The sequence below is a fragment of the Carassius carassius genome, chromosome 5, assembly GCF_963082965.1.
Source record: "Carassius carassius chromosome 5, fCarCar2.1, whole genome shotgun sequence".
Lineage (NCBI taxonomy): Eukaryota > Metazoa > Chordata > Actinopteri > Cypriniformes > Cyprinidae > Carassius > Carassius carassius.
In genome coordinates, this window is record NC_081759.1 from 36702901 (window position 1) to 36727751 (window position 24851).

General features: G+C 36.8%; 2 protein-coding genes across 4 annotated transcripts; both read right to left on the reverse strand.

The window, feature by feature from the left end:
* Positions 1 to 4274: 4274 nt before the first annotated feature.
* LOC132140455 (T-box transcription factor TBX5-like) lies at positions 4275 to 13784 on the reverse strand. 2 transcript variants are annotated; one of them, XM_059549239.1, is made up of 10 exons: positions 13571 to 13784; positions 13011 to 13183; positions 12354 to 12448; positions 11630 to 11749; positions 11025 to 11172; positions 10089 to 10241; positions 9903 to 9994; positions 8684 to 8820; positions 6638 to 6809; positions 4275 to 4650 (listed from the first exon to the last, which is right to left on the reverse strand). In XM_059549239.1, the coding sequence occupies exons 2-10, from the start codon at positions 13152 to 13154 to the stop codon at positions 4632 to 4634; spliced, it is 1080 nt and encodes a 359-aa protein (XP_059405222.1). In that variant the 5' UTR covers positions 13155 to 13183; positions 13571 to 13784; the 3' UTR covers positions 4275 to 4631. The 2 variants fall into 2 exon arrangements, with proteins under 2 accessions (XP_059405222.1, XP_059405221.1); XM_059549238.1 differs by lacking the exon at positions 4275 to 4650 and having other exon boundaries at positions 5982 to 6809.
* A 1302-nt stretch (positions 13785 to 15086) lies between these two features.
* LOC132141510 (ribose-phosphate pyrophosphokinase 1-like) lies at positions 15087 to 20919 on the reverse strand. 2 transcript variants are annotated; one of them, XM_059551072.1, is made up of 7 exons: positions 20627 to 20919; positions 19740 to 19929; positions 19388 to 19486; positions 19068 to 19192; positions 17386 to 17559; positions 17084 to 17243; positions 15087 to 16349 (listed from the first exon to the last, which is right to left on the reverse strand). In XM_059551072.1, the coding sequence occupies exons 1-7, from the start codon at positions 20746 to 20748 to the stop codon at positions 16257 to 16259; spliced, it is 963 nt and encodes a 320-aa protein (XP_059407055.1). In that variant the 5' UTR covers positions 20749 to 20919; the 3' UTR covers positions 15087 to 16256. The 2 variants fall into 2 exon arrangements, with proteins under 2 accessions (XP_059407055.1, XP_059407056.1); XM_059551073.1 differs by having other exon boundaries at positions 19746 to 19929; positions 20627 to 20918.
* Positions 20920 to 24851: the final 3932 nt, after the last annotated feature.

Consider the following 24851-nt stretch of genomic DNA (forward strand, 5'->3'; position numbering starts at 1 on the left):
ATGTGTAAAATAATCTAAAAAATAATGGGTCTACTGAACAGTCCTCCAGTGCTGATCTTTTACTGATAGAGACCTGAGAAAATCTGGACTGAAACCAGTGATCCCATATTTAGCCTTGACCTTTTCCCTGACCTCAAATCTCAGAAAGAAAAGAAAAAAAAGAGAAGTGCAACCCCATATTTCAGCATGCTGTTCAGTGGCATCAGCTATGTGTGTCTCTATATTGTGTTAACACATGATTGAACACTGAACAAATGCAGACGAAATTCATTATTCAAGAGAATAACAGAGGTGAGTGAGTAAGCAGGAAAGCCACACAGGATGATGTTCAGGATGATGTTTATCCTTGCTTAATGTTCTTGATAAGTGATAAGACACCGCAGCTGTCCCGCTGGGCCAGGGAGCATTTGTTTGTTTGTTTGATAGTTGTAATGCACCGTTTGTTTTGCAAAAAGAGGGCTTGCTTATGAAGAGTAAACAATATTGAACGCTGGGGAGAGAGAGAGAAAGAGAGAGAGAGGGATAAGAGAAAGGGGGAGACTAATGGTAAGACAGTTACAAGTGATGCAGGGCTTGAATAAAAGAGATCGTTCAGCCAAAACTTTTAATTCTGTCAGAATTTTCACCTTCAAGGCATTCCAAACTTGGATGACTTTATTTCTTTAGCAGAAGACAGAAGTTTAAAAGTTTAAAACAACAATGTTAAATGTTTGTAATAATTTTATGTTTTTGAAAAAAATGAACAAGTACAGTAACTTATGCTCACCATTAGCATTTATTTGGTGAAAAATACAGTAAAAACACGAATATTCTGAAATATTAAAATAAATGTTAAAATTAGATTTTAAAATAAAAGTTTTCTATTTTAATGTTTTGTGTTTTTTTTTTACAATTTAGGTTATTTCTGTGAAAGCTGAATTTTCAGCATCATTACATTTCCAATCTTCAGTGTCTCATGATCCTTCAGAAATCATTCTAATATGCTGATTTGCTTCTCAAGAAACGTTGCATATTATTAGCATTGTGAAAACAATTTTTCTTGCTTAAATTATTATTATTATTATTATTATTATTATATATTTTTTGTGATAACCCTGATACCTTACCATTACAATGTTTGGGGTAAGCAAAAAAAAAAAAAAAAAAGAAAGAGACTTTTATTCAAAAAGGACAAATAAAATGGATCACATTTACAAAATGATCAAAATTATTTATAATAAATACAGTTTTTTTTTACTTTCTGTTCATAAAAGGAAAAACATAAAAAACTAAAACAGAAATAATATTAAGAACCATTATTAATAATTACATTGATGCATTTAGACGACACTTTATCCAAAGCAACTTACAATGCATTTAGGATATACATTTTTTCACCAGTATGTGTGTTCCCTGGGAATTGAACCCACAACATCTTGGCTGCAAATGCAATGCTCTACCCCTGACCCAGGAACTGAGTTAAATTATGTTTAAAAATATATAAACACAGAAAAGTCATCTTAAATTAAAACAGTATTTCACATTATTATTAGTTTTTTTTTTATTGTATTTTTGCTCAAATAAATGCAGCTTTGGTGTGCAGAAGATACTTTTTTCTAAAACAAGTGTACAACAATTTTAAACTTTTGCCCCATGTTGTATGTATAAATTATGCCATTAATATGAATTCAAATGATCTACAATTAACATGCAGAAGGTTTCAACATCTGATTAATATAAGAACATAATATCATTACAGAGGACAAAACTAATGTTTTCAAATGTCAAGATTATGAAAAACAATATTCTCTTTGAGGTCACGTATGAGGCCAAACGTCTCATTTTGCTCGAACTATATTCAAGCAGACATTTAAGATGTAGGAAGGCATTTTAAAAAAGGTTCAGAATAGTGAAACAAGTGTTTGTGAAAGGTCAAGCTCTGGACATTAGGTTGTACACACATACATGCACTGCATGGCCGGCGGTGCCACTCGTGGTTAGTGATATCATTATGGCAGTTTTGCGTGGAGGGATTAGGGCTCTCTCGCTAATGGAGAGTGACAGTGGCTCCTTGTTGCCGAAGCACGCTGCCCCGGAACATTTGGAGGTGGGGTGAGCTGGGTGGGGGGCATCGGGGGGTGGCCCGTTCACCTCCACAGCACCAGTGTGCCGTTAGATCAGGTTTTTTAGTGAATTAAATACATTCATTAATATTAATCTTTAAATTATACATTATTAATAGTGCACAACAGAAATAATAGTATTTGACCAGGTGCATGCTGCTTTTTGATTCAGTTGCTGATTTATAACTAAAACACACTAAAGATGTAATGCTTTTGAGGAGTCTGCTGAGGTCTTTTCTGTCTGTTTTTGGCTGCAGGCTTTGACTTTGAGGATTATGAGGTCTCCATAGGGAACAGTCTTCTTAGGATGAACTGTTGGGGGAGGGGCTTCCATATGAGTGCTTTCTGCTCCACTAAGCAGCAGATACAAACAAGCACACACACACACACGCACACACGCAGTGACCCACTCTCGATCTCTACGGCTCGTGGTATTTGGTGCTGATTATTGACAACTGCTGACTGTATGGTGACTATTTCTGTCTCTCTTTCCGCCAAATTCTGTTTAGGTTCATTGGCTTAAATGCTGGAAAATATATTTTACATTAAATATAGAATTATACATATATATATATATTAAAGTTCTAATATATTATCTTTAAACATTTATGGGGATTTTGGGGACTTATAATATAATAGATATATATAATAAAATAAATGTGTATACATCTATAATTAAAATTTGGGGTACAATGTCTAATTTATTGTTCAAAGCTTGTTTTCAATTCAATTCAATTACAGTTTCTGCTTAATTTCTGCTGTCTACTTAACTCCATTATAAGTCTATAAAACCATTTAAAAGTTGGGCTGCTAAGATTTGTTCTCATATGCTCTTTACAGCATTTGTTTCAACATGTTTCAACAAATGACAATAAAACAATATGAAAAATCATTTTAAAATAGTTTAAAATAAGTGTTTACTGTTTGAATATATTTTAAAATATTATTTATTTTTGTGATGGCAAAGCTGAATTATCAGCAGCTATTACTGCAGTCTTCAGTGTCACATGATGATGATTAAAAAGTTTAAAGAACAGCATTTGTTTGAATGAAAAAAAAAATGTCTTTACATAAAATCTTACAGAATTAATGATAATACCCCTATATTTAAACATTTGTTTTCATGTTTTAGAATGCAAGGTTTGGAATGCATAACCTTATGAAAAACTGACACAAAACAGATTAAATGAACTCCAGCCTGTGCTGAAATCAAAATACACACATAACTGGGTATCAAAAAGCTGATAAAGTTTCTTCGGGTCAAAGCTTGAAATGAGGAACAAAGAGAAACAATTACGAGTACATAGATTAGTTGTGAGCTGCACTCCTACTCTACATTAAGATTTTCAATCTCTTTCCACTGTGCAATAAATTCACTTAAGTGGGTATCTTTCGTTTTTTGCATTTTGCTGAAGTGGGCATTTAACGATGAACGGGTTAATAGCATTACTGGCTAATGTCAGGGAGGTAAAAGGGCCCTTATTGGACCATGTGTGTGTACAAGAGTGTACTGGGGGCTGTGGTGTGTTTCCTGCAGGAGCTGGATGATGCCATTAGGTTTGAGAAAATGAGCTCAGATCACTTAATTAGCAGTAAATAAGTGCTTAGCTGGGCCAGGAAATCCAGTCAGGGTCAGAGGCTTTTCAAAGACTTGATTTGGGTTCAGATTTCCATCTGAAAGAGAACATCAATAGGAGCCACCCAAAACTGTTCACTAAGATGAGGCAGGGGAATTTATTGATAGTTATGTAATAATTATAAATGTAATTTCAAAATGTCAATCATTTATGGAAATGATAGCATATGAACTGCTAAAAGGGATATAACAGAACAGCATGAATTTCCTCCATGCAGTAAGCATTGTTAAAGTGCATAAAAATTTCCTAAGCCTTTAGATGATAAACTGTTTTCCCCTAAAGAACTTTCCAGTCATTTTTGTGATGTCAAACTTCTGATAGCTCTCTCTCTCTCTCTGTTTCCCTGCAACAGCTCAAATTCTTACACAATGTGTGAAACTACAGCTCTAAGGCACACACAAACACACACACACATACACATACACACACATGTATGCATGCACATATACACATACACTGCATAACTTCCATACAAAATATCAAAATATATGCATGAAGTACTACGTCATATCAACACAAAACACATTGGTGTGGATGAACATTTTATTTCAGCTTCATAAGAAGTTTCAGTAAACACCTTCACAAAACACGGAAACTTTACATTTGCCAGGGTAATGCAAACTGCTCAATACATTTAAAAACGCTTTACAAATAAATATCAGCAATCACAAATTGTGAACTCAAAATCAATTAATAATTCATCATTATAATTAACTGAAACATGAATTTCACAACATTTAAAGTTTTCTTTAAAATGACCATGTTTCACTCATGAAATTCTTATTGCATGGTGTATCCATAAATAAATGTCCAGCTGATGCCTCCGCTCCTCTCTCTCTCTCTCTCTCTCTCTCTGTATGTCTTGCCTTGGGCCATGACAAGATTGGTAACATCACTGCTCCCTTAACGGACTGTGACACGTGCAGTTTTTCTCATCAGAATAGAGTAATATTAAACTAAATAAAAGACCCACATCTGAAGCTAGACAATGTGTAATAGGAAGTTTAATAGTTCTAAATCTGGCAGTTTTTTGCATTTGGGTTTGTTAGTTGTTGTATGCTACACCAGCATTTCCTAAGTGAAATAGTAAAAGAGAGGATTCTCCCTAAATTTTTACAGATTCTGACCACAGTGAAACAACCCACCTCCTTAACTGTATTCCCTTTTTTTAATTCCTTGTGTAGTTGTATCTTGATGAAAAAAACTGCAGTAATGGTAACCGAGATACACGCATCTTTACCAGAAGATATGTGATACACGTGCACAAAATCTCACACACACATCAATGAAGACTTAAGGGACATGAAAACGTTCATAACAGGGTTTAAGAGAACATTTTGTCTATTTTAAATTATAATCTCTCATTTTTATCCCGAAATCTCATTAGTTTCCACTTGCTCCACAGTGATTATATATATAGGACAATATTTGGCCGAGATACAACTGTTTGAAAATCTGGAATCTGAGGGTGCAGAAAAAAACTAAATATTGAGAAAACCACCTTTAAAGTTGTCCAAATGAAGTTCTTAGAAATGCATATTACTAATCAAAGAGTAAGTTTTGATATACTCGTGCTCCAGGGTCACACACACACACACACACATATATATATATATATATATATATATATACAGTACAGACCAAAAGTTTGGACACACCTTCTCATTCAAAGAGTTTTCTTTATTTTCATGACTATGAAAATTGTAGATTCACACTGAAGGCATCAAAACTATGAATTAAGACATGTGGAATTATATATGGAATTATATACATAACAAAAAAGTGTGAAAAAAATGAAAATATGTCATATTCTAGGTTCTTCAAAGTAGCCACCTTTTGCTTTGATTACTGCTTTGCACACTCTTGGCATTCTCTTGATGAGCTTCAAGAGGTAGTCACCTGAAATGGTCTTCCAACAGTCTTGAAGGAGTTCCCCGAGAGATGCTTAGCACTTGTTGGCCCTTTTGCCTTCTGTCTGCGGTCCAGCTCACCCCTAAACCATCTCGATTGGGTTCGGGTCCGGTGACTGTGGAGGCCAGGTCATCTGGCGCAGCACCCCATCACTCTCATTCTTGGTCGAATAGCCCTTGATGCCTTCAGTGTGACTCTACAATTTTCATAGTCATGAAAATAAAGAAAACTCTTTGAATGAGAAGGTGTGTCCAAACTTTTGGTCTGTACTGTATATATATATATATATATATATATAATATATATATATATATATATATACTAATTATTATTTTTTTAATATATATTTTGAAGTAGATGACAAAAAGCATGAGCAAATCTAAAATGTTATTATAAAGGGTATATATAAAATTATAAAAATTTTAAGAAATTACATACAAATATTTTTACCAAGATGTGAAATAAGAATTGCAGCTACTATACTGCAAATTATATTAATTTTAATTTGTTGAATTGTATTATTATTTGTTATTTTGATGCTCTAGCAGAACTGAAAACAACAAATATAATAATTTTAATTTGCTAGAAAACACAACAACAAGGTAGAAACTGTGAAGCAATACAGATGCAAACTTGTGATCTCAGGATAAAATTATGAGTATGTTACCACAATTATTCACAGACTCTTTCATTCTTTTCCTTTCTCTCTTTCTCTCTCTCTCTCACACACACACACACACACACACACCAGGCATACTTGCTCAGCTCCCCCCACACCAGCTGTTTGGTTGTTGGTTTTGGCTGAATGATCGATTGCAAGCATAAAGCGAGAAATCAGTCATCATGCAATGTGACTGGACACCCACCTCACAGGTGTATTGTGGATATAGTTCCTGAGAGAGGTCAGTGGGGGGAACAAAAGTCCCACCTATTTCTTTAGCTGAAGAAAAGCTTTGGTAAGTTGTGCTGTTTGTATAAGACGCCCACCTGAGGTCCTCCATGCCCACTTGAGAGCTTCCATACATGCAAGGCTGGTGCTGTGCGGTGTCCATACTGCAGGGGGCGCTATGCACAGGGGTCGCCTCCGGAGAGAGCTGGTAGGTGAAGAGGTGGTAGGTGGGGTCATGAGAGGGAGGGGTTTCAGTGAGGGTGTGGTCACCTGCAGACAGAAACACAAACCTGATTCAATCATTCCAGAAGAGACATGGTAAATCAGCTCTGGAATGTGGATTTTTGCCTTAAAAGAGTTGTTCATTATTTTGGGTTTACATATGGCGCTTTTCCACTGCATGGTAAGGCACGGTACAGTTCGGTATGGTTCATCTTTGTAGGGTTTTCCACCGGGTACAGTATCTGGTACCTGGTACTTTTTTTAGTACCACTTCGGTTGAGGTTCCAAGTGAACCGTACAGTTAACAAAATGTGACACGTAAACTCTGCTGATCACTGATTGGCCGGAGAGAATCGTCACTACCTGCATCACTGAACTTGCAACACAAACACAAAAGAACCGCTAGACTTAAAACCAGCACAAACAGCTAAGGAGCAAACGCAACTGTTTTGAACATGCCCACCTTTTTTAACAACCCAAAAATAGCTGTTTCGTTGTCTGTTGAGGAAGTACAGACATTCCTCTCATTGATAGCAGAGGAGCAGATCCAGCGAGAGCTTAATGGGGTGACGCAGAATGAATTTTTTTTCACGAGTCATGGAAGTAGAGGCACCACAACAATAATGACATGTGAATAATCCCTCCCACTCATAAAGCGGTACTAAACTGTAGTGGAAACGCAAACTGAGCCAAGCCGAGCCGTACCGAGCCGTAGCAGGTTGCTTAGAAGACTGCATAGAGCTTTTGAATTATTAATAGCATGCATGCTGGATTCCAGAGGGTTTACAGAGTGCTCTCTGTTACAGTCAGAACAGGGTCTAGACAACAAAAATAATTGAGTTTTGGCTCCTATAATAAAACATTTTAGAGCCAAATTACACTAAGACATGTTTTTAAAGGAACTGGTAGTTTTCAGCCAGGAAAATTTCTGTTAAGTTCATGGACAGTTTAACCCACAACACAACAGTATGCTATGCATTTTTCAAAATACATGTAGAACACATTTAAAAGCCTTTCCTTCATACTAACACCCTACAGTATTTTACTGACTTCTCTGTCAAATTACATAACTATTTGTAACAGAGACTTTGATTTGAATGTTATACATTTACTATCATGTCAGATTTTCAGAAGTCTATTTACTGACTGGTTGTTCAAATTACAATGTGTAACTTTGTTTGGGTGACATGTTGCAACCATTATCAATCAACATTATAACAAATAACAGTTGCCAGTTCATTTCGAATTGACTCTAGAATCTTGATCTCATTGGCTAAAGCATAAACACCCAAAAACAACAACTTGGTACTCTGTGAGGGAGTCCGTTGTGAACCCAGTTAATGGCTTTAAATAATTTTAATAACTAAGTAAGTCTGATTAAAACTTGTGTGAGTTTGAGGCTGATTTGTGATTATTTTTGACTGAATGAAAAAGAGCTCATTAGAGTCATTTGTTCATGAGTCTAACATCTCAACATGGTCTACTTGTTGCATGCAGGAAAGAAACAAGTACATCATGTGCTATGAAGAGATCTGAAGAAATGCACACAAAGTTTTTTTGAGTGCTGCTAATGACAAATAGATTTTAAATTATTGTTGCATTTTAGAAGTGAGAGAATGAGCTGTCAATTATAAACCTTAGTACTACGTACCCAATCTTTTGGATTTTAACTTTATTAAACCTCTTCAAAGATCATTGTCTAAAAAAAGCGGAATTAAGGATAAAATACAATTAAGAAACACTGAAATATATCAAATCAAATTATAACTTGGATTATTATTAGTTTTAAGTAAATTAGAAAGTTTTAAGCCACTCATCTTTTTTCAAATGTTAAATTCCACAAAAATTTTACCCATTTACATATAATCAAAATATTATAAGAAATTCACAGAAATTCAACCTCTTTGTTTTGCACCATGTACCTGAAATGTCAGAGCAGGTGTAGCCAGGACTGGGCTTTCGTGTCACAGTGTATTCTGACTGAGAGATACCGGAGTCAGGAGACGGTGGAGCTGCACGCTGCCTTGCAGTACTACGTGGTACAAGTGGATACTCCTTACTGTGAATAAAGGGTAAAATATGCATCAAATGCATTGATTCCTACAGCATGATCCAGACTAAATTTAAGAAATCAGGAAAATTACATTTAAAGAAAGACGCAAAAGATATATTGAGAATATTTCAGAAGCCCAGTGCATCAGGGAACTTTTAGGGGAAGAGTCACAAAACACTAGCACTAGAGTTGATATATCAGGGTGTTAAAAGAGAGAGAGCAGGCTTATGATTTGCATTGGCACGGTAGGGCGGCAAAGGGTAACAGATATCATTTGCACACTACTGATAGTTTCTAATGAAATTTCTAAGCTAAGATACAATTACAGTAGCTAAAAATCTTTTCTATACCCCCTTTCCAATCTGACTCATTCCTCCTCTCGGTTTTTTCACTCTCTCGCTCAAAAACGCATTTACTTAGACACACACACATTAGCCCCTCAGTGACCTCTCTGTGTGACAGTGTGTTGTGACGCTCTGCTCTTAATATTGTTACACTACAAATATCTCTCTCTTGTGTGTCACATTCAATACTGTCAACATGCAACACAAAGCTTTGACTTTTGTTCCTAAACCCTGCTAGTTATAAAAGGACAACATATTCTCCATGTATCTGAAACAACATCAGTGTCTACGAGATGCAACACACAATGACATGCAGGCACATAGGATATGTATAAATGAAGACTGAAAATAAAACAATGCATTAGTGATTCATCATTACTCACATACAAACTCATGGTGCTGTTATGATCCACAAATGTAAAATATTTTCATACGTATTAATGTTTAAAATATGTGTGTTCCGTATATATTTTAAAGCTGTAAGGTTTTGTTTGTGGAGGTATGCATACATTTGATAAATGGTCGAAATGTCTAAACTTTAATGCTCCAACATATATTCTCGATACATTAGGCTTGATGCTCTTTGTTTTACAATTTGTTTTTGTTTTTTTACATTTAAATAAAAAAACAATTCTCTCTGTCTGGGGGGGAATATTTTTCACGATTCTCCTGTATCTGTATCCTGTTATAATTGTAAAAGTTCAAAAAACAGATTAAAATAAAATTAAAATATGCGTGTTCCACCTTGGTGTACGGGACATGCGAAGCAATTCGATATCATCATTTCCACGGAAACCTTTAGCAAATGGATTATTCTCAATCTTCAGCTGAGTGATCTAAAAAAAAAAACAGAGGATTAAATATGAACTCTCTGCTTCTTTCTGCAAATGCATGCATTTATTCTACGATAACAGGGGTCTTGCTGCTTACGGTGTGGTTCTGGTAGGACGTTACAGCGATGAAGGGCGTCTCAGGAAACGAGTGTGTGCAGAAACTTGTGTTGCTGGAGCCAAAGCTGTTCCTTTCATCTGCCTTCACAATGTGCAGGCGAGGCTGGTATTTATGCATGGAATTTAAAATGATCTGCAGCAAATAAAAGAAGAGTTCTCCTGATCAACACATGTATTACATAGGGGTTTCTGCAGGTATTATCAGGGTGAATTTAAGATGTTTTAGGACCTTTTTAAGAGAATTAAAAAAAAAAAAGTATTATATTAGCAACACTTCAAAATTGGGTTCGATTTGCAAAAAAAAAAAACAAAGTTCATATCCAATCTGCTCCTCTCAATATTATAAAGAAACAAATGTGATTCGTCAGTATTTTTGTCTTGTTATACAGTGCAATTGTTTAAAGATTTTTAAAATCAAGATAAATTTACTTGAGAAGCAAAATTAAAGGAGATAAGAAGTATTCTTTCTGTGATATGTATCATATTGATGCAATTTGTCATGAAAAAAAAAGATCTGCTAATAAAAAATAAAAAGTTGTCATGCCCCATTGACGGATATTGGTTGTTGTTTTAAACATAAACTCATTTAATTTTGTTCAACGTCATATCTTCATTTTCCAACTCAATAAATGTATCTTGATTTAAGGATGTTTACAAATTTGTTTTGGAAAAGAAGACGAAGGAAGTTATTAATTTAGCATTGCATGCAACATTGACTTTATGAATGTAGGACTTTCTGCTCTGATTTTAGACATTTTAGGGCCTTATTTTATGGAGGGTGAATTAAGACCCTTTTAAGACCCACAGAAACCCTGTTCCATCTCCAGTTCAAACGAACTAAGCTGTAACCCAGTGGAGAGTTTAATTATGTTCATCAGTAAATAACCGATCAGATTTGACTGGCATCATCACTGACATGTCCGAAAGGATCCAGGTGGTTGTTGGTGAGTTTAAGCTTCTGGAAAGAGACGAGCTGTCTCATCCAGTGAGCTCCTGAAGCCGGTGAGTCTGGGTGCACATACAGTCGGCCTGGAATCGCCGGCTCAGCTTTACCACTGATGGACCTAAAGAGCAGATAGGATACAAAACGAGTTGATAAGGACTTTCTATCTGCTCCACAATTCTGAGATAAAAGTTCAGGTTACAAAATAAACTTCTATCTCAGTTGAGTTTATCTGCTCTGTGTGGATCCTCCACTCAGTGAACAATATTCTCTAACCAAGGCTTATAATTGCATTATTCTTGCATCATTTCACATCAACACACAACAGAGTTCATTTGTATTTATGCTATGCATATCTTTCTCTTAGCATTCCTCCATACATTGATTTACCAACACCTGTCTGTATGTTCAACAGCTCAATAACCTTTCATACAATCATTCAATCACCATTCAAAATCTCTTAAATAAAATGCCTAGTTAAGAGTCATTGTTGAAAAAGAATGAGAAATGTTTAACTTTATATTATGTATTTTATTAGTATAATAGTTTGAATAAGTTATAATTTATTACTTTCTTACCATTTGTTATCTGCAAACTTATACCGATGCTCGTCAGCTGAAATAATGTCCATCAGTAAGATATATTTTGCTTTGGGGTTTAAGCCCGTTACCTTCACCTTGTAGCTGGGAAACATTCGTCTGTAACAACAGTCAAATAATAATGGTGATAATAATAATTTTAATACGAGTATTGTCTTGTTTGTCAACATTTTCCTGATCCATGAAATCATTGAATGTAATGACAAGAGGTATCACACATATTTAGAGAAATAAATTATTTATAATTTTCAGTTTTATTTAAAGTGTCCCACTCCGGTTACAAACGCTGGCAAAATGGGAATATATTTATTTGAAATCAGGGGTGCTGGACTGGGGGTAAAACCAGTACTGATTACCAGGGCCCCAAAGGAAGAGAGGGCCCTTGAAAAGTCTTGAATATATATTTTCAAGGGGAGGGGGGCCCATTAGGACTGCCTATGCATAGGGCCCGGGATCTTGTGCAGCGCCCCTGTTTGAAATAATAATAATAATAATAGTGAATCCTGCCTCAACAGCATGTTTGAATATATGATGGCAAATTGTGCCCTGTTTCTCACTGTTGTCCTCCAGGGTCTTTTCCCTGCCTGGGGAATTTTGTGTTGAAAATAGATTGGTCCATGAACAGTCAATAAAAAAAAATATATATTTTCTATCTTTATACATTGTGGGGTAGAACAAATTTAAATTAAAAAGAGTCCCTCACCGGCCAGCTTTGGTGATGATCATCTCTGTAGTGACATCATGAAATTTCGCCCACAGATCTCTCTCGTGCAAATAAACTTTGATTTCCTCCGTCCCCTGCGCGCCAGGAGCGGCAAAAAAAGCAAAAACAAATAGTAATAATAATAACAAACTGCTGTAATAATAACCTTTTTTCCTGCCTAAATATTCTGACAAATACAAACAATATAATACAAATGTATTAAAATAAAGAATGGGTTTTAATGTTTTTTTAACCAGTGTTTTCAATTAGTCCATACGAATCATAATTGGAAAAATAGTCGAGACCGGTTGTTAATAATATCGAATTTGAAAGCAAATTATAAAATATTCGCGTGTACATTTTGCAGACAGACATACAACAAGAAATAATCAAAATGCACTACGTAACAAATAATGCACTCCTATATTAATCAGTATGATGCTACAAAATGTCTATTTGCTTGTTATATAAACATTATTAATTAATTCGCAAATATGCCATCTTCCTAGTGAATTTTCAATGTGCAATAGTCTAAATAATTCCACTTCAAATAAACAACTAGACCAATAGTATAATAATAATAATAATGATAATAATAAAATCTGCCATCAGAATTTTGGCCTCGCATTCTGCTGCGCGTGCACAGTTATGGCTGACCTGTTGGGAGAGCTGAGTTTGCTGCGGCGGAGACCCGGTTTTGCATCGACCGTGATGACCGGAATCTTTCTCCTTCTCGAATCCCATCGCGGGGGAATCGTCTCCGGTACATGACTGATGAGATCCAAAATCTAAATTCGCCATTCCACCCGTTTGAGTTTAACTACGGTGAACTAAAAGATGCGCAAGGGAAATGTTAGAAATATTTTCACCAGGTGATCTCCAGAATTAAATAAATATAAATAGCCTTAATAAACACTAATCATTTAAAAAAATCCACATTTACTGTTATCAAATTATTGTGTAGCTACTAGCTACAAAAGTAGCAGATAGGCTAAATATATTTTGCCTTGATACAATGATTTCCTGGTTCGCGCTTTCAGCGATTTTAGGACGCTTTGGTTCTAAATGTAAAATGTGAAGCCTAAAATATGTAGGCTATATGCCGACTATCGGAAATTCTCGAATCGAGGCTGCTATAACTATCTCCAGTTATTCCTACAGAATCAAATAACTTTATAATTTCCTCGCATGTAGGCTGGATTTTTGTCGTCTCTTACCTCATTGTATAATGAGCTTTCCGTTGCTGACTTGATTCCGAAAAAGACGCAATTTTAAATTCGTCCCCTCTGATTTGTTTCTCCAAGAGGCCTATAATTTGTAAACTCCCTGAATACAAATAAAAATATCTACAAAAAGAGTTTAGGGCTTTTTAATCTCTCTCCTCAAACCCCTTCTCCGAGCTCTGTCCCTTCATCTGCCCTGTCTCAATTTTCTCCCTCCATCCATTCTCTGCACCCCCCCCCCCCCCACCACCACCACCAATAATTATGTGACGCTTTCTATGTCGTCACACCTTGTTCATTCACACACTTATGACACCATGTCCAAACTCACACACGGCGAAAAAATTCACCACCCACATTGCGCGAACACCACTAGTCCTCCAATATACACCTGCTTGTTCCTATGCGCTTTCCAAATGCACACACAAAATTTAAGAACCGTGCTAAATAGCGTAAGAAGAGAAATTCGCTATATTCACAATATCTGGCGCAAGAATTTACTTATATATATATATATCTTTATATTAAGAATTTATTTATTTAGAGACCAAATTGTTCTGTAAATATTGAGCGCTTTTTTCGTCATCACCTCTGTGCGCGAGGAGTCGAAAGGAGGTAACTTGGCGAGCGCTCTGTCCTCTCTCTCTCTCTCTCTTTCACTGCTCGAGTCCGTGTGTATGTTTTTGCTGGTGACCGAAAACAGCATTCCCTCAGTAATAAGTTTGGAAACATCCTTTGATCTATTAAACGAGCCGCGTGCCCGATCACGCGCGTTCTCGTCAAACAAAAAGCTCGTTTTATATCAAAACAGGCTTTCATAAATAAGACAAGTGGATAACAACAGCATAGCTCGCGGTGCAGAGCCGTGGGAACATTGCTCGTTAAGATAAGACGGTAATCGTGTGACGAGATAAAGTCAGGACACCACGGAGAGCGCGAGTTTGACTCTGGGCTCGAGACACATCGGTATTCGGATAAGGCTCGGTTTAATGAGACTTGAACAAACGACTAGATGATGTATCAGTTTTCCTCACAATTACTGAAATATGAATAACTTTATAATTGTTGAAAGGTGAATATATTTCTCTTGGGATTCTATGATCTGTCAGTCAGAATGGAGCAATCTGTAACGTTAAACCAAACCTCAAACTATTTGCAATAATTTCCCAAACATTACGTATGTCTACCAATATTGTTTATATATATATATAAACATTAAAAAAAAATTTTTTTTCAATTTAAGTTTCTTTTTAAATAACGGAATGCGTATTTATTTTACTAAAGGTTCTAACCTTTAAAACGCATAAAATGCACCACCTAGTGTGGACATTTATTACTACAGAATTATAACATTTGGTAAACGTTTAAAATTCGTTTAAATATTAGTTTTCAAAACCAATTTGGCATGTTTTCGAATGTAAAAATAATAATTTAAACATATAATTTTTTTTAAATTTATAAAAAAAAATAGGAAATTGTATAAAAATTGAATGACTAGACCACAAACGTGTGCAGTTTATACAGTGAAATATTTTACTCATCATTTCGCATTCAGACAAGATACAATCAGTATTTTCTCCTTCGTTAAGGCAAACGGCATAGGCCTACCAAATCAAGCTCTGTCATCTCACTTGCTGCTCCAGTGTAAGCTGTAGGATAGTTAGGTGTATTATCTCTGATCTCGCTCAGGTAGCATGGAAAAGAAACATACTCCAAGACCAAACACACTGACTCACACAGATAAGCAAGAAACAACAAAAAATATAGTACATCAGGCTGATTGTTTGGGCCAGATCTACAGTAGCCACTTAATTAGGACTCAAGAGTATGCGTTCAGTCAAATCTAAAGGGCACTTGACAGATCTGTTCAAGCAGCCAAAAATGCTGCCTAACTGTAAACATGAACATAAACGAAACATTTTATCACAACTTAAAAAAAAATTCTACTCCGATCTTGGCTTTCACCATCAAAAGACCCTGAAGAGATGAAAATTAATAAAGTTATGAGGAACAAAAATTAACCTAAAAATGAAAACCTGAGAAGAGAAACAAAAGATAAAAATCCAGCTGCCATAACAATGGCAATCTAAAGGGGCTTAACCCGTATTCTATTTCAATCTAGCCATATGTTAGTAATTCGATTTTTTAACAAAACTAATGTGTTACAAAAGTCATAAACATCCATCGTACCTTTAAGATTCACAACAAACTTGAACAACAAACTTGAAAGCAATAAAATTCAGTATTAGCTCTTCCATTATAAACGGGCGGTCATCTAATTGTTGCTTTTAGATTGATTCTAAAGCAGAATTCAAGTGAATTCTCAGTCTAACATGCAGGTAACATTTCTATACCCTAGACCTAGAGTGATGGTGAAATACAGTGAGCGGAGAGGGCATGGAAGTCAAGATTCAAGGAGGTGATACATATCACAATACCGTTGGGATTAAAAGGTGAGTCAGCCCATGCAACAGAAAGAGGGAGCTGTGTGTAGCACAAAGGGCTTTCGTTCTTTTCATTCACTGTCCAGAATATGTCTTCAGTTAAATGGTGCATGTATGGAACTCTTACAAAGGAACATGTCTTAACAGAGCCAGCAATGGTTCTCCATTATACAAGTTTGTACACAGTGATGGCGTGTGTGAAAACATGACATGACGTGTATTTATGCATGTTTGTATTATAAGGGGACATGACTAAACAAGTATGAAACGGACTCCCCGTTATGTGTTCGCCTAATGGCTTCAGCCAGGATCATAGAAATGTCGATCACCTGGAAAGGAAAAGAGAAATACATTAGTCAACATGTTCAGAGTAATGAGGAAAAAAGAAGCCATTTGTACTTGTTAATACCAGATTACTGTTCAAAATTTCAGGGGTCAGTAAAATATATATGTTTGAAAGAATTTAAATGATTTTATTCAGCAAGGAGGTAATAAATTGCTGGCATTTTGAACTCTTTATTAATTAAAAAATCCTGGAGAAAAAAAAAACAATGCATCTTCATTTCCACTAAAATAGCTGTTTTAACCCTGATAATAAGAGTTTCTTGAGCATCAAATCAGCATATAAAAATGACCTCTGAAGCATCATGTGACACTGAAGACCGAAGTAATGGCTGCTAAAAATTCAGCTTTTCATCCCAGTAAAACATTCTACTTTAAATGTATTGAAATAGAAAATTGTTCTTTTAAATTCTAATAGCATTTTATTATATATGTGCTTTTACTGTATATTTTGGATAAGATGGTATGTATCCTGGATGAGCTTTTGAACGGTAGTGTTTATGTATCAAAAATGGATTGTAAAATTGTAAAAAATGAATAGACTTGCATATAATCCCAGTTCACTTTGATTCAGACTCACAAGCTTGATATTCAGTTCTGATTTTGAAATGTATAATGTGCAATTTGTTACATAAGCATGTGATTTTCTATATTACTTTTCCACTTAAAATAGAAACAGACAGAAAAGAACATAACAGAAAACAAAGGTAAATGTCTGTGCCTGAATCTTGTTGCAGTGTTTGATTTTGTCCTCCTGTGGAATTGTGTTGGTGACCACAACTGCCTCGAAGTTGGCACTGTTGATTCGAGAAATGGCTGGACCGGAGAAGATACCATGAGTCAAGATGGCATACACTTTAGTGGCTCCCGCAGACACCAATCTGAAAGAAGAGAGAGAGACACACAAGCAATTACACAAACAGGCAGGAACATGGAGGCACGAGGTCTGACAAATCAGCAGGATAATCATGAATGTGCATGTGTTTGAGCATGAAAGCGCTCGTGTATCATGCATGTCCTCACTTGTCAGCCGCGTGACATATTGTCCCACACGTGTCTGCCATGTCATCGACTAAAATCGCCACTCGGTCCTTCACATCCCCAACCAGTACCATACGATCCACCTCGTTGGCTTTCTTCCGCTCCTTATGGATTAAGGCAAAGTCCACATTCAGTCGGTCTGCGATGGAGGTCACCCTAATAAAACGAACACAAGATTCTTAAGCAACATTCTGTACAACAGCGGGAAATGACCATGGATGCATTCATGCGTAAAAGTTACAGTAAAAACACAAGTACAAGCACCAGTGTGCATAAGCTCACTCACTCACTTGAGTGTCTTAAATGGTTACAAAATGGGGTGCTGTAGTCAGTTCATCTCTCAAAAGACAAATCACATGATGTAATCAGCATGATTAAGTTAGCAAAGCTTTAAAAGGCTTAAAAACAGATTTATAAAAAATGCCCATCACTATAATATACTGCTAAAGGTTTAGGCCAAGCTATCCACTGTTAGCAGAGTCACACACTCACACATAAACACACAAAAAAACCTGACATTTCCTTACCCTCCACACCTAAAAGAGTAAAACACACTCATGTCCATCATCTTCAAGAGCCTGAGCAACATTATAGACTACAATTCTCCAGGTTTAACAAACTGAAAGAGTTACGGTGCTATAACAATCAAATGATATGTAGTCCAAAACTCAAAAATAGGATAAAATATATTCTTTTAAAAGACTTTTTAAAACATAAACTTAATGTGAAAATTATACACAAAGAGAAATCTGGAATGAAATGAAGGAATGGGTCTCATTCACTAATAGTTGTGTGAATTGTTCACATTTATATAAACTAAAAAAATTCCACCTTATTCACAACACGTGCATGCCGACTCCCAATTACTTCTTAACCTCGTTGTAATGTCGATGAATTTAGAGTACTCTAAATTGGCCACCGCATGCCTGAGTTTAGCCATCTGTATAAAGTCTTCTACAAACTGAACGATTTTAGCATTCCTATAAGATCATTACCAATCACACTGTGCCACAAGGATCTAATAAACTCGGGGGGTAGACATGTATGCAGGCTGTATGATAATGACACTTAGTGACTCGTGGTAAACAAAAAGAGCACGACGAAGCAGTTTGGCAGCTGTACTACTTATGTTTGCTTAAAAAAAAAAAAAAATAATAAAAAAAAAATAATAATAATCTTAATCTTGTGAAAAAGGAAGTTAAGAAAGTTTGAGGTAAGCAGTTTTAAGATTTAGCGCCATGTTTTTTTATTGGCTGATCAGTAAACGTGGATCGTAGCAGCAAACACACCGTGTGTTGCTGAATTTCTGACATTGTCAGAAAATGATCGAAGGCTGTCTTTGGTCACAAGGCCATCTTTAAAACTCTCACTGTCCAACACAGAGGCACCAAATATGGAAAAGTTAGACCACTTTTTTTTTACTGGTTATACAAGGTTTTGCTTAGTAGGCCACAAAGAGTATAGGATTTTTGTGTTATTGGGGTATCAAGTGTTCCCACATTTTTTTCAGAAATTTAAATTTAAGAAAAAAAAAAAGTTATTGATAAACTATGATTTGATCATAAAAAACCTTTGTACACAGGTATCACACATATCTGTGTGTATGTATGGTTAGTGAACGAGACCCAATGTTTTTGAGAGACAGAAAAGGAAAGAAAACACACCTCTTGGCTCCGCCAGCATCAGGAGAAACAATAGTGCAGTTCTTCCATTCATTGATGTTTTCTTTTATCCATTTGAGGACTGCCGGCTCAGCATACAAGTTATCAACTGGGATGTCAAAGAACCCCTTACAACACACAGACACAAAACACATGTACTCAAATACAAACCATTACAAAAAAACTATAAAATTCTGAAGAAATTTAAGGCGCACCCAGTTCTACTCAGGCCTGACTGTAGGGTTATGTCTGTGATCTCTGTTCATGAAAGATAAGGGTTTGTTTTGAGCTTTTTTGGAGGAAAGATGCTGCACTGTTTTTACCTGAATTTGAGATGCATGAAGGTCCATAGTGATGATATGGTCTGCTCCAGCTACAGACAGCATGTTGGCGACCAGCTTGGCTGAGATTGGAGCCCGACTCTACAGACAAAATTCTCACTTATAAATAAGTACCATCACAACCACAAACCAGATACACATTAACAGGAAGATAGAGAAGAGCTAAGCAAGCATAATTAGCCATGCCTTGTAAATTGCCAAAGGGCCAGAAAACACAAGCCGACACACCACAGAAGAAAGACTTACAGAAAGTAGCCCACATGGATCCACCAACAGTAATGCGGTTAATGTATTATTAACTGTGTGTACGTGTTAATAAAGCTGTTCCCCTCACCCCCACCTTGTCCTTCTTGTCCTGCCGAGCATAGGGGAAACAAGGAATAACCGCCGTGACTCTGGAGGCCGATGCAATCTTACAGGCATTGATCATGATCAGCAGCTCCATAAGATTGTCGTTTATTTCGCCACAGCCACTCTGGACAATATAGACATCTTCTCCACGCACACTCTCTCCTATCTCTACACTGCAAAACACACACACAAACAAACAAGGTTGAGTATCAGTCACTAAAGATAGTGCAAATAAATCTATACTTGTCTGCCTTTATTAGAGGGATGTATCTGGTTTTGAATATAGACAGCACTGTGGTTCAGACTGTTATCCATTAAAAAGCAAACTGAAACTATTGCGTCAATGCATTTATCGCATGTGAGCTGCAGATAAAGAGTGTGACACACATATTATCTTTTTGGGTCACAAGGCTTCCACTCATCTCGAGTTAAATGTCAATTATATAAACAGACACCAGGGCCAACATTCTATTTTAATCTCACGATATGAGAGTGTCCTGCATATTACTTCTTTTTAGCTATAGAAGTTAAATTAATTATATTAAAAATATCTGTAAATAATGAAAAAACGCAGTAGCATTTAACGAGGGTATATTTCATAGAGTTATAACTCCTCACGTGGGAAAGGAGGCCAGGCAGGACGTTTAAAATTAGCATTAGCGGCCCCGGAGTCACATGCTTAATACAGGTGCATGCTGGGAAATTGAGTATGATGTCTGTACGAGGCGCATTGCGCCAGATGACACCTTCTAATTCATAAAACTACAAAAAAAAATTGTGGTTGCCATGTGTTTACCATTCCGTTTACCCTAACCAAAACATTACGGGAAATCAAGGTTTCAGCTGGAAATCTAACTGTAAATAACTCACCAGGTTTCCTGATTGCTGAATTTTTTGGTGACCACTTTCCCCAGTTCGAGTCCCAGTCGGTCCGCGATCTTCTGCGACAGATCCGGATGAGAACTGCCTGAAAAGATCTTAATGTTTGGCATTCTGGGCTGATCCGTGGTGCCTATAGTGGATGGTGTACAGTGTTTTAAAAAAAAACACTGTGAGCTAAAATGACCTCTTCTAAATCAAGGTTTAATCTCAATAAAGTAAGTGAAGATGGCCTGGTGCAGGTTGCTTCTTCTGAATCGAATCCGTCCGCGCAGGAAGAAAAGCCACTCATAGCCCCGCCCACTTCAGTTAAACACGCCCATAAACATTGGCGCTCGTCAATTTCGGCGCTAGACTGGCAGCTAAACAAACATATGCACGCAGCAACACACTTTATGATGTTCCAGTTTACAGTTTCAACAAAGCGTTCCAGCGTTTCGCTTGCGTTCGTGCACACTCGGTCAAAAATTACATTGCATAATATAGTTTTCGATAGGGATTCTTTTTTTTTTCTTACCTGTTCTGTCGATTTGTGCTGCCTTGTCGAAAAATGCTACCGTAGCTCGAATCGATAGCAGAGTCTGTCGATTTTTGCTGCCTTGTCGAAAAATGCTACCCGAAGCGCGAATCGATCACAGAGAATGTCGATTCATTCTACCCTTGATATAATAAGTAAAAATTATATACAAGTAAAAATGACATAATTGTAAATGTACAATTATAAAATTCAAAGTTATGAGTACCTACTACATACGGCACTGTACTGTTTTTTTTTTAAATGGCGTGAAAATTAAAAATCATCAAATATTCATATTTGACCTGTCAAAGCAAACAAAATAATAATATTTCAGTGCGCAAAACCATGATAATATGAAACGCTTCGAAAACAGAGCGCACAAAGCGCGTATGCGCAACGCGGGTGCAGAATAATGTGCATTTGTAATATTTACACGTTCACAGGTACAATTATGTTATAAAAAAGGATTAAAGATATCGCAATGCTCACCGTCCGTCAACCGAAGTCTGGATGCCTAGATTTATGGGCGTGGCAACGCAGAACACAATTGTGAGTCTGCACATGCGCAGAACCAGTAAGTAGCACATCTCGATGGGTAGCATGAATCGACAGAACACCTGTTGTAAATTTCCCATTCATTTCTCCCATTGACTTTCGGAAAAATCCGTATCTAAAGAGTTTTAGAGCATGTCTGAGGATAACCAGCTACGGCTGAACTCATAAGCATATAACATATCATTTCGAGTGAAAAAATTAAGAGAAAATCCAAAAAAAGTCAAGGGTACAAGACTGTACATATTTTCATTTCGAGCGAAGGAACTACTCATCCCATAAACCACCGCGCCTCACTGAAGCCACAACCGCGAACGAGCGTTTTGAGCATAGACAGTAAAAGAAATGGACACAGCGACCCCATTGGAACTCAATTGAGACAAGTGAAGCCCATTTTTAGCGATTTTTAGCACTTCCGCAGACTCAAACTAAGCTTGATGACGTCAGCAACCTGTCTGACAGATTTAAATCTTCTAGTAGCTGTGCGTGCAAACTGCCATCGTTAATCTTGCAGAGACAGCGAGCTTGAGCGGGGAGTTCTTTGGCGTGAGTGAGCAGGAGTAAGTATTCTGATTAATTATTTTGTATAGTATTTTAAAATGTAATGCCAGGGCTCTGTATCTAAACGCCTCAGATGTAAAGTTATTCGCTGACAAAGTGACGCCAAAATGAATGGGAGTCAATGGAATGCTCACGCAAGTGAAGTTCTGCTTCAAGATGGCGGTACGCGGCCGACTTCAACTTCCGGTTGACTTCCTTCCCGCCTGGTTTTGAGCAAGCGTGCCGCACAAGCCCTGAAAAGTGAAGCCAAAACGTCTCGATCGCCCCCTGGTGAGTGGTCCTAGTATAGGTCATAAACCCCGCCTCCCCATGTTATTCAATGGGACGCGAGACCAACTAAACAATTAAATTACCCTTCAAATATCTTTTTTCCGAAGCTGTTTTTTGTCATTTACTGTAGTTTGTATCACGCTAATGTAAATTCAAGTGTTCGTTTTTAAAATAAGTTGTTTTTTAGATAGTTATTTAATGCTCTAAAAACGGTGGTGTGACGTCGTGATTGACAGCTCTCTGAGCCGAGGAGGCACTGAAGCGTCAACAGGCTTTTTTCATGATCTTCGGAGGACTGAGGAGATTGTATTTACCTTATTTTAATGAGATTGGAGTGGAATGGAGCAGACAGAGTTCACAGGAGCAGGACTCCACTTCCAAAACAGTGCAGATTACGGTATGTGCATTCTGCGAGGGAGAGTGAGGGCGGGGCACAGGGGCGGGGCCGTTGATTTCGCGGCTTTAAGGCTTTACTTCCTGCTTGCTACTGCGCATAGCTACTGCGCAGAACTGGTCCCTAGATCGCTATCTGCGCAGGCGCAAGTCCAAGATGTCAGCGCCATATCGGGACACTGGCGGCTTCAGTTTTGACCAATGGAAGAGAGCGAAGGCGAGTCGTCCATCTTTTTTTACAGTCTATGGTTTTGAGCGACTTCCAAATCTGACGAATGCCGCGTGAACTTTTTCCTCCAGTGAATTGTATTTTATATAGTGAATGTGCAGTAATAGCAGTTCTTTCAGTATTAATCGTGTAAATAAATAGTGTTTCTGAAGTGGTTTTCACCCCTTTACACACTTTTGTTTTCCTCTTTGAAAAAAGCCATCATGGCAGCCAAGGAGATCATGATTGCACTGATAAGTCTACCGTGCAAAAAACACAAAACAGGTTTTTATTTTATTTTATTTTTTTATTCATGATCTTCAGTCTTCACGGACCTTCGCGGGGTTTAACCAGATGGTAAGACGAGTTCCACCAATCAGATGCATCACTGTGGGATTGTTCAGGATTGTGGGTAATGAAGTACTTATCCAAGACATCGCGAATAAAAGGCATTTATCTCAAAACAAGGTTAGTGCCCCATGAACCTTTGGCGTTTATATGAGCATATACTATCGCTTAGTACAGCCGTAGTTGGTTTTAAGTCTACCGTGTATGGTTAAGCTTTTATGGCTTATATACCATCTGTCAATGCAGAAATTGTATTGAGAGTGAGGAGTTGTCGTCATAGCACAGAGCCCCTCCCCTCGATATCACAGTCTCCACCATGTTGGCAGGTCACCGGCAGCAAAACATGATTTTTTTACATGTGTTGTTAACTCGGTAGTAGAGGAGGTTCTCCGCACTGTTTTACCATGCCTGGAAGTTACTGGTGCGTTAAAAACTGTTCCAGTACCTCACAAGATACATATGGAACACATAGGAACAATGGAATACAGTTTTTTAGGTTACACCAAGCACAAAACAGTGGTATTTTGAGAAGCTCTCAGGCATCCAAAATATCGACCCATACGAGCTCCCTGCAGCGAAATGGCACAGAGACCTGGACCATTTACCTCGACACACAAATATGGACATTGTGAATTATCTTGTTTTTGGTGTAATTTACTACACAATTCAGGAGTTTAAAAGCCACAAGTCTTTGGAAAGTTACGAGGCTTTCTGCGGTGGCTGGGTCCATCTACAAGCCTCCAGGTGATGGAAAAACTAGGGTCACATCACATACACAGAACTCTAAAGGTACGTCAACCCGTCAAAATAAAAGTCCGGTTAAAGACTATTGTTCAGCAGAATGTACATAGCCTACTACTAAAAAAAAAATCAAACATTATTATTTTTTTAAGGTTTAATCACACAACATTTCTTCCATGTTATATTTTTAATAGTAAATCCCCTTTGTTTACCAAAAAGTTAATTTAATTTTCAGTAATTAAAAGATAATTAAATTAATGTTTTAGGTGTTTAATGTTTAATGTGCATCTCAGAAAATGCTTTATTTAAAACCCCAACTGAATGGCACTTAAATGCACTTAATTCATCTGTCAACTTTATTGTCATTGTTCACAGTACAAGTACAGACAGAGAAACAATGGGTAATAATTAAATGTTTATTTTTGATGTATGCATTGCATTCTATGCATTTAAAAAATAAAAATAAACATTTTCTAAAAAAGGAAACTTAGTTGTTCAATTTAAGAGACCCAGGAGTCTTATTTTCTCTTGCATAATTAATATTGCACTTTAATTAAGCAAAAGCACATTTTATCTGATTACTCAATTAATCGATGGAATTTTTGGTAGAATACTCGATTACTAAA

What these genes read in the sequence shown, in the direction of transcription:
- LOC132140455 (XM_059549238.1), bottom strand. Translation starts at nt 13,154, where the DNA reads ATGGCGAATTTAGATTTTGGATCTCATCAGTCATGTACCGGAGACGAT. An exon ending in CGTCCTACCAGAACCACACC is followed by an intron (nt 9,995 to 10,088) that starts GTAAGCAGCAAG and finishes TTTTTTTTTTAG; the next exon opens with ATCACTCAGCTGAAGATTGA. An exon ending in CACCTGCTCTGACATTTCAG is followed by an intron (nt 6,810 to 8,683) that starts GTACATGGTGCA and finishes TTCTGTCTGCAG; the next exon opens with GTGACCACACCCTCACTGAA.
- LOC132141510 (XM_059551072.1), bottom strand. Translation starts at nt 20,748, where the DNA reads ATGCCAAACATTAAGATCTTTTCAGGCAGTTCTCATCCGGATCTGTCG. An exon ending in TTCATGCATCTCAAATTCAG is followed by an intron (nt 19,193 to 19,387) that starts GTAAAAACAGTG and finishes GTGTGTTGTAAG; the next exon opens with GGGTTCTTTGACATCCCAGT. An exon ending in GATGCTGGCGGAGCCAAGAG is followed by an intron (nt 17,560 to 19,067) that starts GTGTGTTTTCTT and finishes TCGTTTTATTAG; the next exon opens with GGTGACCTCCATCGCAGACC.